The sequence below is a fragment of the Symsagittifera roscoffensis genome, chromosome 5 (assembly GCF_963678635.1).
Source record: "Symsagittifera roscoffensis chromosome 5, txSymRosc1.1, whole genome shotgun sequence".
NCBI lineage: Eukaryota > Metazoa > Xenacoelomorpha > Acoela > Convolutidae > Symsagittifera > Symsagittifera roscoffensis.
Genome location: NC_087066.1, coordinates 45,924,524 through 45,936,550, shown reverse-complemented (window position 1 = coordinate 45,936,550; position 12,027 = coordinate 45,924,524). Strand labels below are relative to the sequence as shown.

The following is a 12,027-nucleotide window of genomic DNA, read 5'->3' as shown; positions in this document are numbered from 1 at the left end:
TTGAAACATTTTTTGGCTATTTCAGATTAAATTGGTGAGGCTCGTTGTATCACAGTGAGCTTCTTATAGGGAAAAGTATTCTCTCAAAAAATTTAAGCAGAACGTTTTTTTTTTCATATAAAAACCTGAATTTTGTTAGGTAAAAATGACGATTTTTATCTATCAAATAAAATAAAATGATTTATATGTTTTCTTGATTATTATAATCTTTTTCAACTTTGTTGGGTTCATTAAGAGCTTCAATTTATTAAAATTTTGTCACAAGTTGACTGGGTAGTTCAGCGTTTTTTTCCATTGACTAAATAACAAAAAAAACTCATCAAACTTTGGGGTAAAATATTTGGCCCAAATTTCGAAAAACAAAGTGCAATTTAGGTCTGCTAGAATTCTAAGCAAGTTTCATTTTCGTCATTTTTTTTTGTCTGAAATCAATTCACATTGAACTCATTAAATTCCAACTGTTGTGTGTTTTGTCCACATTATAGAAATCAACACTGTTTTCCAGCTATAATCGAATTTCAAAAGTTTTTCCCAAGCAAAATATCCAAGCTATAAAACTTATGATGTTATGAAGTTATATAGGCGAGTTATGAAGCTATGAGACTTCAAAAGATTTCATTATTTTTTGTATACTGAACTGGTGTTTAAAAGATTTAAAATTTTCTAAGCAAGCGTTTGAGCTACCAAAAGTTTTCTAAATAAGCTATTCCAAATATAAAACTTTGAAATGTTTTAAATCACTTTATGATTCGATTCGGTTTGCCAAAATAAATGTTTCTAAGTATGGAGGTTACTCTTTTTAAGTGGTTCATTTCAAACTGAAATGCATCTTCTATCGCAAAAATTGGACAAAAAAGTGGACATCTAAAGTCTAGCCTTGAAATTGAATTGAGTTCATTTTGTTTAAACAGTTTTGACCTTTTTCCAAAAAGGCTTCTAGAAGATTCCAGATTTTAGAGTGAAAGTCTCAATGCGCTATGGACTCATGCGATTGAAAGTTCTAAAAAGTTCTAGAAAATTCTTAAACATTCTGATCTAAACCTTCTTAAACGTTGTACTCGATAGAAAAGTTGAAACGTTGCGTCCATAGTGCATTGAGACTTTCATTTAACATATAAGATAGGACAGCAACGCACTTTGAAGCTCTACTTTATTTTTCAGAACATTGATAAAAAAGTTTTCTTGTAAGCTTCCATTACGAGGCCAAACTTTGCCTGAATAGGCGCACAATTTTGTGTCTGTATGTTCCTGGATTACAGGGACAAGTTTTTAAACATGTTAAAAATTTGTTGGAACGATCAAAGAAAATGAAAGAAAATAGGATGAACAAAAAGAGCGTCCTTGCTGCAGAATTCGCCTTTTTTCCCCCAAAATGCATAGTTTGGCCTCGTCTAGCAGCATAAATATCATCATGTGAGATCTAGCATATGTTAATTAATCATCTTGAAGGATCTTGCAAAATATCAAACCGTCATCGTCCTAGCAGGTCACGCCGCATGGCCAAAATAGGTAAAAAACAACACCTGTTACACGGTTTGGAGAAATTCATTTTATTGGTAATCTGGTGCAGAGTGTAAAATGTAAAGAACTGAGATTATCGGAAATAATTCTTTGATTTCCACTAAAATCATGTTCAAATTGCGCACTTTTTGGCTCACTAGTGTGGTGGTTAATTACTTCTTTATTTGAAACGTCTTCAAAGAAATCTGTTTTTTTTATGCGAATTAGGAACTTTGCGAGAAAAAAAAACCTTTTTTTGAGTTGGTGTAATTTTGCGAATAGAACGAATTTTGCTTGTAAAATCAATTTATTCATGAGCAAAGGGGCCAAAATACGAGCTGATCTCTTATTTTTACGCAGCACTGCTGTTGTACCCCAGGTTGAAAACTTTGTACAATTGGGTTTGCTGAATTTTCTGGACGAATCACGGTGGGTTTCAAACGTCCGACCTCTCGATTGAGAAGTTGCAAGTTCCTGCTTTTTTCAAAGAAAGAACACTTTGAGAGAATGTCGTTGTCTGTTTAGGCTCTACAGGACTCATTAGTGAGTGTGAACAAAAGTCTGTTGTCGGACGAGAACCAGGAGAAGTGTCTGAAAAACATGTGCGAGGCAGTCAGGAACGACATCAACCTCGCCAACCGCACCATGCTCGAACTCAGGGTAAATCGCGAGGGTATTTTGAATAAAAGTCTTGAAAGCGTCTTGCATACTTCTTGCGAAGGGAAAAAAAATCTTCAAAGGCGGGGGAAAAGCGATATTTATGGAGTCATATACATGATTTCTTGGGAAAATCCTTCCATTTTGAATTCCAAAAACACCAAAGAAAACTAAATTAACATATTTAAGAGGCAGTCATTAGTGATCTTAACTTAGATTCCATGTTTACTCAATATAATATCCTTGCGAGAACGTCAATTGCATTTAACCTGTCGAGTGATCAAATATCAAACGAACAAGACTGCTCGCATCAGGGCGAGGCCCTGAATGCTCCGACTGCCTTTTAAGGTCTATGGAGCAGTAATAACAGGAAAAATTATATGTAAACAAATCCTTTTTTTATTTTGAGATTTGAGCAAAAATCATCCCCCCAAACGCCATATCTAGTACAGAATGATAGATTTCGCTCCAATTAACAAATCAATAATGGCAAATAAGCTTCCTTCAACCAATTTGGATCGATTTCTAAGACGGATTAAATCTCCGCTTACGCGTTAATTGTGCGAAATATATCGCGCGTTAATTGTCCCAAAATGCCAATTTTTACACCTCCATAACTTTACGAAAATTGATCACAACTAAAATATCTTTTCAAATTTAAGCTCAAGACAACAATACCTTTTGACTTTTGAATGATATAAAAAAGTTCCGTCAAAAATGGTTATTTAAAAAGTCGAAATTTGTCTGAAGAAAAAAAACCCACCCCGAGCACAAATATTCCGTCACTTTCGTATCGAAAGTCGGAACAATAAGGTAAAATATTTTCATCTCATTTAATTCTACTTAAAAGGGTTAAAAACTACTGAAAAGGGTTAAAAAGTAAATCAATCCACCGTTTAGTGAATTTCAGGATTTTTACTACAAAATTTCAGTAGCTAACTGTTTTAAATTCTCTAATTGTAGAATCTTAATTTGCCCCTCAATCCATTACTTGTCATTGGAAACCATATTTCTGTTTTCTTCGATTAATTCTGACCAATTTAGCAATTTAGCAATTTTAAAACCGCCAGAACTTTACAAAAACAATCGGAGGTAAAAATATGTTTCTAAATTTGAACTCAGAAAACCAATAATTTCAATAGAATAAAAAAAAGTTTGTTGAAAACTATTATGTCGATCGGCGTCAATTGACTGAATAAAACAAAACCACACCGAGCATAGATATTCAGTTTTATTCGAAAGTCGGAACGAGTATGATCAAATTTTAAGCATGCAAAAAATGATAACCAGACTACTCGTGTCAGAGCGAAGCCCTGAACGTTCCGACAGCCTTTCTAAAGTCTATTGAGCAGTAATAAACTTCAAAAATTAATTGTAATGAATTAAAATGTAAAAATCATCCGCCACAAGCCATATAAAGTACAAAGCGATAAATTTTGCTCCTAGTAATAAATCAAATATGGCAAACAAGGTTCCTTCAATCGATTTGGAAGGATTTCTAAGATGGATTAAATCTCCACTTACAAAATATATCGCGCATTAATTATCCCAAATTGCCCAAAATGCCATAACCGCCATAACTTGAAAAAAAAGATCACATGAATAATTTTTTTTCAAATTTAAGCTCAGGACAACAATATCTTTCAAATGTTATTCAACAATTTCATCAAAAACGGCTAGTTAAAAAGCCGAAATTTGTCTGAAGAAAAAAACCCACCCGAGCACAATTATTCCGTTGCTTTTGTTACAAAAATCGGAAAAAAAAGCCTCTGTCGTATCTGCAAAATTTATACACGTCCTTAGTGATACGAAAAAATTAAATAATTAAAAGCTTTTTATGCAGATATACCATGAGTTATTTACATTCTCACATTAAGTTTTCTCAGAGTTTTGACCACTTCAGAAAAAATAGGCATTTTGGAAGAAATATCTTAGGACATAAATGTCGAATTGTTTGTCGATTTCGAGGCGTCTATTGACACAGCTCATGGAAAGAATCATTTGGGTCGTTAAGACGTATTAAATTTTAAATCATCACTAACCGAAAAAGAGCCCAGGGAAGAGGCCAAAAATGTCTATATAGCTTTTACATTATCTGAAAAATGATTGCGTCTTAAGCTCAAACTTAGAAAAATTTACTCAATTGCGTTCGTTTTTTGTCAGAATTTGAAGGTTTTTCATGAGGATTTGGGATAAAAAACGCGAGATATAGTTCTTACTATTGAAGCGTAAATGACCAATTCAACTTTTCCAAATTGAATTAAGGTGAACAATTGCCTTATTAGGTTGCCCTTACTATTAGGTTACCAGCCGCAAAAACAACTTTGTACTTACAATGGCGCAATAGTGAGGCAAAATTAAAAAATTGTTGCATAAAAAACTTGAAAGAGTTCCTTTTTTTTCATCAACATAATTTTTACTACACCAAGTGTTTTTCATCAGTTTATTTAGGCAATCGGAAATCAAAGTTTTGCTTACGTCAATTGCAGTCTTGCTTATGCTTCGCTTTTACTATGATACAAGTTAACTAACTCTCCCATAAAATTTCAGCGAGTTAATGCTTGTCCAATCATTTATTTGGCTCTTTTTGTTCCGACATTCGAAATGTGTGGCGGAATATTCAAGCTCAGAGCAAATTTTATATCAACAATATCAGTTTCATTTCGACTGGAATAATTATTTGTTTTCAATAAAATGAATAAAGAAATTCTACCTGCAATCTTTTATCCTAATTTTATTTAAATTTGAGATAAAAAAAACGTGCCATGATTTTAACGAGTCCAAACATTTGTGTCCCTGACAAAATTGTCCGAAAGATCTGAAAAATACCCAGACAAAACATCCCCAGTCATTTGTGCCCCAAACTTGTTAAGCTTCAAAGGTGGTTTTCTTGTCAGCTCATGAAGATAAATACTTAGAGAACATGGCTCGCCAACCTGTTTTTTTGTTTTTTTTGGGCGTCAGGGTATTGTTCCCTCACGTTCAAGCAACAATCACGAATCATGGTGGGCGACAGTAGCGGAATTATGAGGCGGGGGCGGCGGCGGACGCTTCCTTCCCTCAGGAATTCGACCCCCTGCCAACCCAAAGGGTCCCTCCTTTGTAGTATTTTGAGATATCCACTTTTGGCTGACTGACCTTAAAATTTTTCTAAAGGCGCCTTAGGCGCCAATATATACTAATATTGAGGGGGGAGCACGCGCTGAAAAAACGCGATTTTTTGGTCAATATTTTCCAAAAAGTGCCTAAAAACGCCTTTCTTGGCCTGTTCTTTGAAAAATTTGCCTGCAATGCAGAAAGTTTGGTCGAAATGGGGTCGTTATAGTGGCTTGGGAGAGCTCAGAAAATCAATTTCGTCGACCTAAAAAAAGGTCGACAAAATTTTCAAATTTTTTCTGAAAATCCACCCCTCTCGAGAAAATTCTAGATCCGCGCCTGGTGGGCTAACCATGGTGGGCCTCGAACCTGTGAACGTTCGATTGAGAGGCGGAGGCTCTGCCACTTGACCATCCCCTCTAAAATTCTAGAGCTCTGTATTTCCCTTATATTAGACTGAGATGACGGAGAACAAGCAGGACATGCAGACTAAGTTGACAGAGGTGGACCAGTTGAAAACGGAGGTGGACAGACTGGGAGGCCAGGTGAGGCAGGAGGAGACTCAGGCCGAGTGGGTGGAGCGGTTCAACGAGAAACTCCGAGAACTAATCGAGGATGAGCAGGGTCAGTCTAGTGTGTTCAAAAATCCCCTCACACTGCCCCTATCCTCGCCCTTTATCCTAACCAGTTTTAAACTTAGCAAATACGATCACTTGGCTCAGTTAAGTCAAATTCAAAACTGAAAGTTGGGTTCATAAAATCAAATTGCGGACAAGCTTGTGTCAAGGTTCGCGACTTAAGTTGCGACTGAATACGGTCGCGCAAAAAGCATGACACAACTAAAACTTTGCAGTCGCACAGAGGTTCCCAGTCCTGCATGATAGTTAATTGCCGTCTTCCTTTTTCGCTAACACCATGCCCCATTTTGCACAACTTCGCACTTGATTTTTGACATTCAGAGCACGATTTTGGGCATTCAGAGACTTATTTTTTTGGGTCACAAAAGATCGAGCAGTGTGGGGAAAGGTTGTTAATTGTTGGCAAAACAGGAGGACGTTGTTGGTTATGGTCGCCTCCTCCCCCATAAGTCAATTCCCTTTCACATGATATCAGAAGTCTCATTTTAGGATGTTGCACAATTAATTTTTTTTTGCATACGAGTGAATTATCTTTATTAGCGAATTATCTTTTTTTTTTCGATTGCGCAAAGTGACGAAGTTGTCTTGTCGCCCAAAACCACTACTTCTCTCTTTTGGGTTGCGCCGAGAATTTTGGGTCGCGCAAAATCGCGACTTATCTCAGTTGGGAAGCGGTGATCGCGGCGTACCCATTTTGAGTCCCAATTGATTTTAGATAGCAATGATGGCGACTTTAGATTATGAAATAGTGTATTGTAACATTTCGGCTAGTAACTTAAGTACTCAACCCCCCCCCCCAGCCGCACCAGCGACCTATATTGATATTAATGTTTTGCAAAGGTTATGCATGAAGATCAAAAGTTACGTTAAAATTTTCATATGGCAACTTCTACAAGTTTTCTTTTATCTGGTATTTTTCTCAAAAACTTTTCTTTAATTTTAATTTTTCGTGGAATATTGTGGTCGGAAAATAAACAGTTACCCTTGTCAAACTTCGGGCTTATATTTTGAACCGATTTTCCTAAAAAAACTTGTACAACCAGTGATGATACCACGAAGTTGTGACTGTTTTCGCCAAATTTCCTTTTAGTCATGACAGACCAGTTTGTTTTATAAACGCCATAAGTTTGAAACATATTTCTGAAGTAGCCTTGAGAATTAGGCGTGGCTGTTTTTTTTTCAGTTTGAAAAGGTTGTGCTGAAAACTACAACTAGAAAGTTCATCTTTCTTGCTGAGGTTAAATGGCATGTTTATTTGTGTTGTGTGTCTATGTAGAGCTGAACCGGTCGATTAAGCAGAACTGTGCCAATCAGAACGAGGACTATCATCGAATGATTCGCACAATGGGAGAGATACAGTTCGAGAAGGGCAAACACGATACAGAGCTGCACAAGGTAAACTCAACCGCTCTCTCCAATCTCGGTCCTTTTCGCCATTACAACCCCAGATATATATATATATTTTTTTAAAAAAAAAACCCATACTATTTGACAGAGGCGTACGCCAATATTTAGGCCAACGGCGTGAAAAATTGGCTTAAGCCTCTACCAATTAGTATGGGTTTTTAAAAAAGTACCTCTGGGGGTGTAATGGCGAATAAATTGTATAAATTTTCTCAGCTAATAATAAATCAAATAACCTTAAGAGTTTCCAATAAAATGTTGGTCATCTCGGTACAAAAAAACATGAAAGCAACTTTTGTTTCTTGCCCACTTCCAAAACCTACTTTAATTAGAGCTAAGACTGTATTTTTTTTTCAATTGCTCATTCACATTTCGACACTCCTGGGTCAGCGCGTACGCAAAAAAAAAATTTTTTGAAAAATTTTTTCTTTTGAGCTACCCTATTGTAAGATCGTTCATGAACAAAGAAGTAATTTTGCAGAATTTTACAGCAATTTTGCAGTAATTTTGCGGATCTAGGATTTTCTAGAGGGGGAGATTTTCAAAAAATTTCGAAAATTTTGTCGATTTTTTTTAGGTTGACCAAATTGATTTTCTGAGCCCTTCTAAATCACTATAAAGACCCATTTGGCCCAAATTTTCTGCGCCGCAGGCAAAATTTTGAAAAACAGGACAAAAAAGGCGTTTTTAGGCAGTTTTAAAATTTCACCAAAAGTGGCGCTTTTTTGGCGCGCGCTCCCTCTCAAAATTAGTATATATTGGCGCCAAAGGCGCCTGTAGAAAAAATTTTAGGTCCGTCACCAAAAATGGTTATCTCAAAATAGTACAAAGGTGGGATCCTTTGGGTCGACAGGGGTTCGAATTTATGAGGGGGCGAGTAGGGAAATAAATTATGGCTTATGTACCAAACTATGGCATTTGTTTTTGCGGAGGCCATGTCCAGGGTGCTTATTCTTCTTTTACAGCGGGAAGTCAGTTGGGTAGTTTAATTTGAGCATTTTCTTTTCGTTTGTAGGTTGTGACTGAGCGAAACCTGTTGGACAAGCAGATCATCAGTCGGGACATGGAGCTGAAGGGACTGTATGAGAAGCTGAAGTTGCAGAGTAGTGTAATGTCCAAGGGCGAGCGCAGTTACATCGAGAAAGAGTGGGAGGCGGAAGCACTCAAGAGACAGGTAAGGTGTGTGTTTGTGTGTGTGTGGGGGTGGGGTCATTATTTTATTCAACGGAGACCAGGCATGTACCTTTGTGCGGGGGGAGGGGTAAGAGAGGCTGGGGTTATCCTTTGTATCTGGTACCAAGTACCTCGTAAGCAGAACAGGATATGTTATCCCCGGCTGACAAAAATCTCTTACCTAAAATTCCAACTTATAAGAATTGAATACCTAACGTTTTTTGATAGACAAATTTTGGGAGAACTTTTGACTAATTTTTTTTGGTGTACGCATATCAAATTTGCGGGATTCTGTTTTCACTGTGGTACAGATGACTTTTACAGGTGACTTTTACAGGTGAATTTAACTTTGATTGACAGGTGAAGGAGTTGGTTCAGGAGAGGACTTTGTTGAGGAGAAAGGGCGAAGGAGCTAAGTCACTCCGGTAAGTTAACTGGATTGAAAGAATACATGACTCATCATAATTCAACAGGAACATTTAATTTAGAACAAGAAATAGGATTTTTTAGAATAATCAAACTTTTCATTTTTGCCTTTTCAATTGAACGGTTCAAGTTGATAAGATTTTATCGGTTGGAGCCATCTGTGATTGGAAACAACAAGAAAACTTTTGTTTCAAGATTTTTTTTTCTACATTTCCTTTTTTTCGACATTTCTTCTTTTTCTTTCTTTCTTACATGTTTTTTTTTCAATACTGGGTGAATGTGAGTGGTTTTGTGTTGCAGAGACCAGATTGAGGCGGTAAGACGAGAGCTGACGCACAATAGACATGCATGTAGAGTGTTGGAAGATGAAGTGGAGATACCAGTCAATGTGCACAGATGGAGAGCTTTGCAGGTTCGAATCCCGATAAGACCCTTTCTTCCTTCTGATTATAAGTGTAGCTACAAATGTCGAGTCATGTTGATAGTAGTAACTGATCTAGTTAATTGCACTTTTATGAACTAGTAGACACTTGAAGTTGAGTGGAACCGGTTGAACTACTCGGCGTGTTTCAGGGAAGTGACCCCTCCACTTATGCACTGGTTGAGAAGCTGCAGGGACTGAACAGTCGCTACCTGAGAGTCTGTGGGGAAATAGGTACGTCAGAATACGAAAGCACGGTTCAATGCATAATTGAGATCCAAAAAATATCACATGATTCATGTAATGTCAAGAATTTCAGGCATCGCATGGCTTGAACAGAGAGCCAATATGCGCATTTATTACACTCATGTATGCTCTTATCAATGGGCGTTCGCACATTTTTTTTACATACACTTCTTCGATGGCAAACTGTATATATTAGGAAGTCAAGGTGTATAGCCTTGACTTTTTTTAGGAACAGATAACCCTGAGAAAAACCATTCGAAAAAAATTTACCAATCAGGATTAAAGGAGAAGGAACAGCTACAAACATCGGCCTAAAATCATCTTGTTAAAGGCTTTATGATCAAATGGACAGATTTTATAACTATAATGGCAAATTTTGCCAAAATCGACTTCAAGCATTTTCACTTTGTTTTATAGCATTTTTTGCAAGTATTGCTGTTTGATTAAAAAGTATCCCAATGTCCCTTCCTTCAGAAGGCTACTCTGGTTTCTTTTCATGAGAGTTTTTATCTTTTTTTCCCGTTGGAATAGGATTCGTAATAAGTGAATAAATGTCAGGTATTTAATTTCGTTTGCATGCAATATCGTACTCAGGAGCGATGATAACGTGGCTACTTGTCAGCATCTCTATCGATCTTCGAGGCGCACTACGATCCGTGCTCGTTTCTTGAGGGTGAGGTAACATTAACAGCCCAGAAAAATAAAATGAAAGCTGCATGTTGTTTTTGCTGTAACTACATGGATCTCTGCTTTGAGTTTCTGATTGAATTAGAGAGGTCGTTTTTGTTTGAGAGATCGAGGGAGAGAGAGAGAGTTGCGGAAATATTGGTCATGTTGATTTTGTCTCGTTCCATTTTCACTGCAATTCCCCCAGGGTCACTAGCGGCAAACCAGGCGTAGAAGGCGAGGGAGAGAGAGTTACGGAAATATTGTTCATGGCTGGTCATGTTGATTTTGTCTTGTTCCATTTTTCACTGCAGTTCCCCTAGGGTATCTAGCGACAAACCAGGCGTAGAAGGGAAACCATCTTTTCCAGTGATAGCGTCTTTGTGCTGGTATTGGCACCTTATCTCTGTGTAGCACATTCATGAGGGAGATTTTGATGTGTTATGAAACCCGTTCTAGGGGTCAAGATTTTCGGCGTGCGGATAACCGAGGGAAACTCCATGGCAGCTAAACAGATGGTCGGTGGTGTGTGGTCCTAAATATAAATTTGCAGACATCGGGTATATTGTTGTTTAACCTGTGTGGTAGCTGGCGAGGTGAGTTGAATTTCTGGATAGCAACTGTGACAGTTTACATCGAATTTTCCGGTCACGTTTGCTTTAATTTAGTGATAAAGTTGGTAGTTTTCTACCATGTAGCTTGGACTTTTCTTTAAGAAAGTTTTCTACTTCTGTGGTGTGAAGCTTTTGATTCCGTTAACCTATTCAAGCTGAGTGATGTTCTTCCGGTTTTTGTTATGCAAATGTTCAAGGTCAGGTTTGAACTTACGTTCGAGAGTGATCTGATTTTCCGATTAAAACTATTGTTGTTCGTAGTGTGGTGATCAACTCTCTCCTCGTGGCAGCACCCGAGAATAAAGTGTTCAGAAAGCTTTTCATTGTGTTTTTTAACCGGTTGAATTTTAGTCTCGTCATGTAAATCTTTTGTGTCACTCATTCTTAGGCATCCTGATTTTGTTCTTAGAGCGTTGTTTTGCTTTATTTGTAAGCGTTGCCAGTTGGTGTAACTAAATGTGCGGGTTTAAATTAGAGCTGCGTAGTTCAGGACACTCCAATTGCCTTGTAGGTGACATTGAGTGTTTCGTTGGAGCAACCCCAAATAGTGCCAGAAAGTTTTTTAAGTACATTATTCCTTTTTTGTAGTTTGTCACAGGTCTTAAGAGTCAGTCAAAAAAGGTCAGTTTTACACTGTATAGGTGAAAGAGAAAAGGTGTTGAGACTGCAAGAGAAGGTGTATGTGGACATGAAGGCTGCCATCTGTCGCCAGCCGGGCCCAGAAGTGTCCGAACAACTGGCAGTCTACCAACAAGTGCTCAAGGAGAAAGCCAAACAGCTCAAGGTACCGCCCGCAGATTCAATAAGGCCGCGAAACACATTTCCAGTGTATCTGATTTAGTGTGATTATCATGAAAATTGTGATTTTTCGAGAAATTGAGTGCTTAGGTTAATGGAGTATTAGGCTAATTGTGTGTTTGTGCTAACTGAGTGCTGAGGCTAATTGAGTGTTTAGGCTATGCGGGACGAGTGTAAGATGTTGGAGAATCAGGAGGCGGAGTACAAGGTGGAGATACAGTCCCTAGTGAGAGAACTGCAACACGTCAACAAAAAGTTCTTCGTCCAGGTCGCCATCGACCAGTGAGTACAAACAGAGGCCAAATGGCAGAGTAAATTTATTTTAATAGAAACTTAAAGCAAAAAAAGTACGCCTCGTGCTCATTATACCCCCCTCCCCCCCCCCCCC

General features: G+C 37.7%; 2 protein-coding genes across 2 annotated transcripts in view; one reads left to right on the top strand and one right to left on the bottom strand.

Annotated features, from left to right (window-relative positions):
- The window catches only part of LOC134846440 (uncharacterized), a 331,689-nt gene that overhangs the window by 123,561 nt on the left and 196,101 nt on the right, over window positions 1-12,027 (bottom strand). The gene's annotated exons all lie outside the window — the stretch shown is intronic.
- Window positions 1-12,027, top strand: part of LOC134846439 (cilia- and flagella-associated protein 58-like) — a 46,616-nt gene that overhangs the window by 33,355 nt on the left and 1,234 nt on the right. The window contains exons 11-19 of the mRNA XM_063863793.1: window positions 2,026-2,160; window positions 5,709-5,877; window positions 7,168-7,286; window positions 8,311-8,469; window positions 8,829-8,893; window positions 9,195-9,306; window positions 9,468-9,549; window positions 11,483-11,625; window positions 11,797-11,921. Of these exons, the coding sequence (XP_063719863.1) occupies window positions 2,026-2,160; window positions 5,709-5,877; window positions 7,168-7,286; window positions 8,311-8,469; window positions 8,829-8,893; window positions 9,195-9,306; window positions 9,468-9,549; window positions 11,483-11,625; window positions 11,797-11,921 (1,109 nt within the window). The remainder of the gene's footprint in view (window positions 1-2,025; window positions 2,161-5,708; window positions 5,878-7,167; window positions 7,287-8,310; window positions 8,470-8,828; window positions 8,894-9,194; window positions 9,307-9,467; window positions 9,550-11,482; window positions 11,626-11,796; window positions 11,922-12,027) is intronic.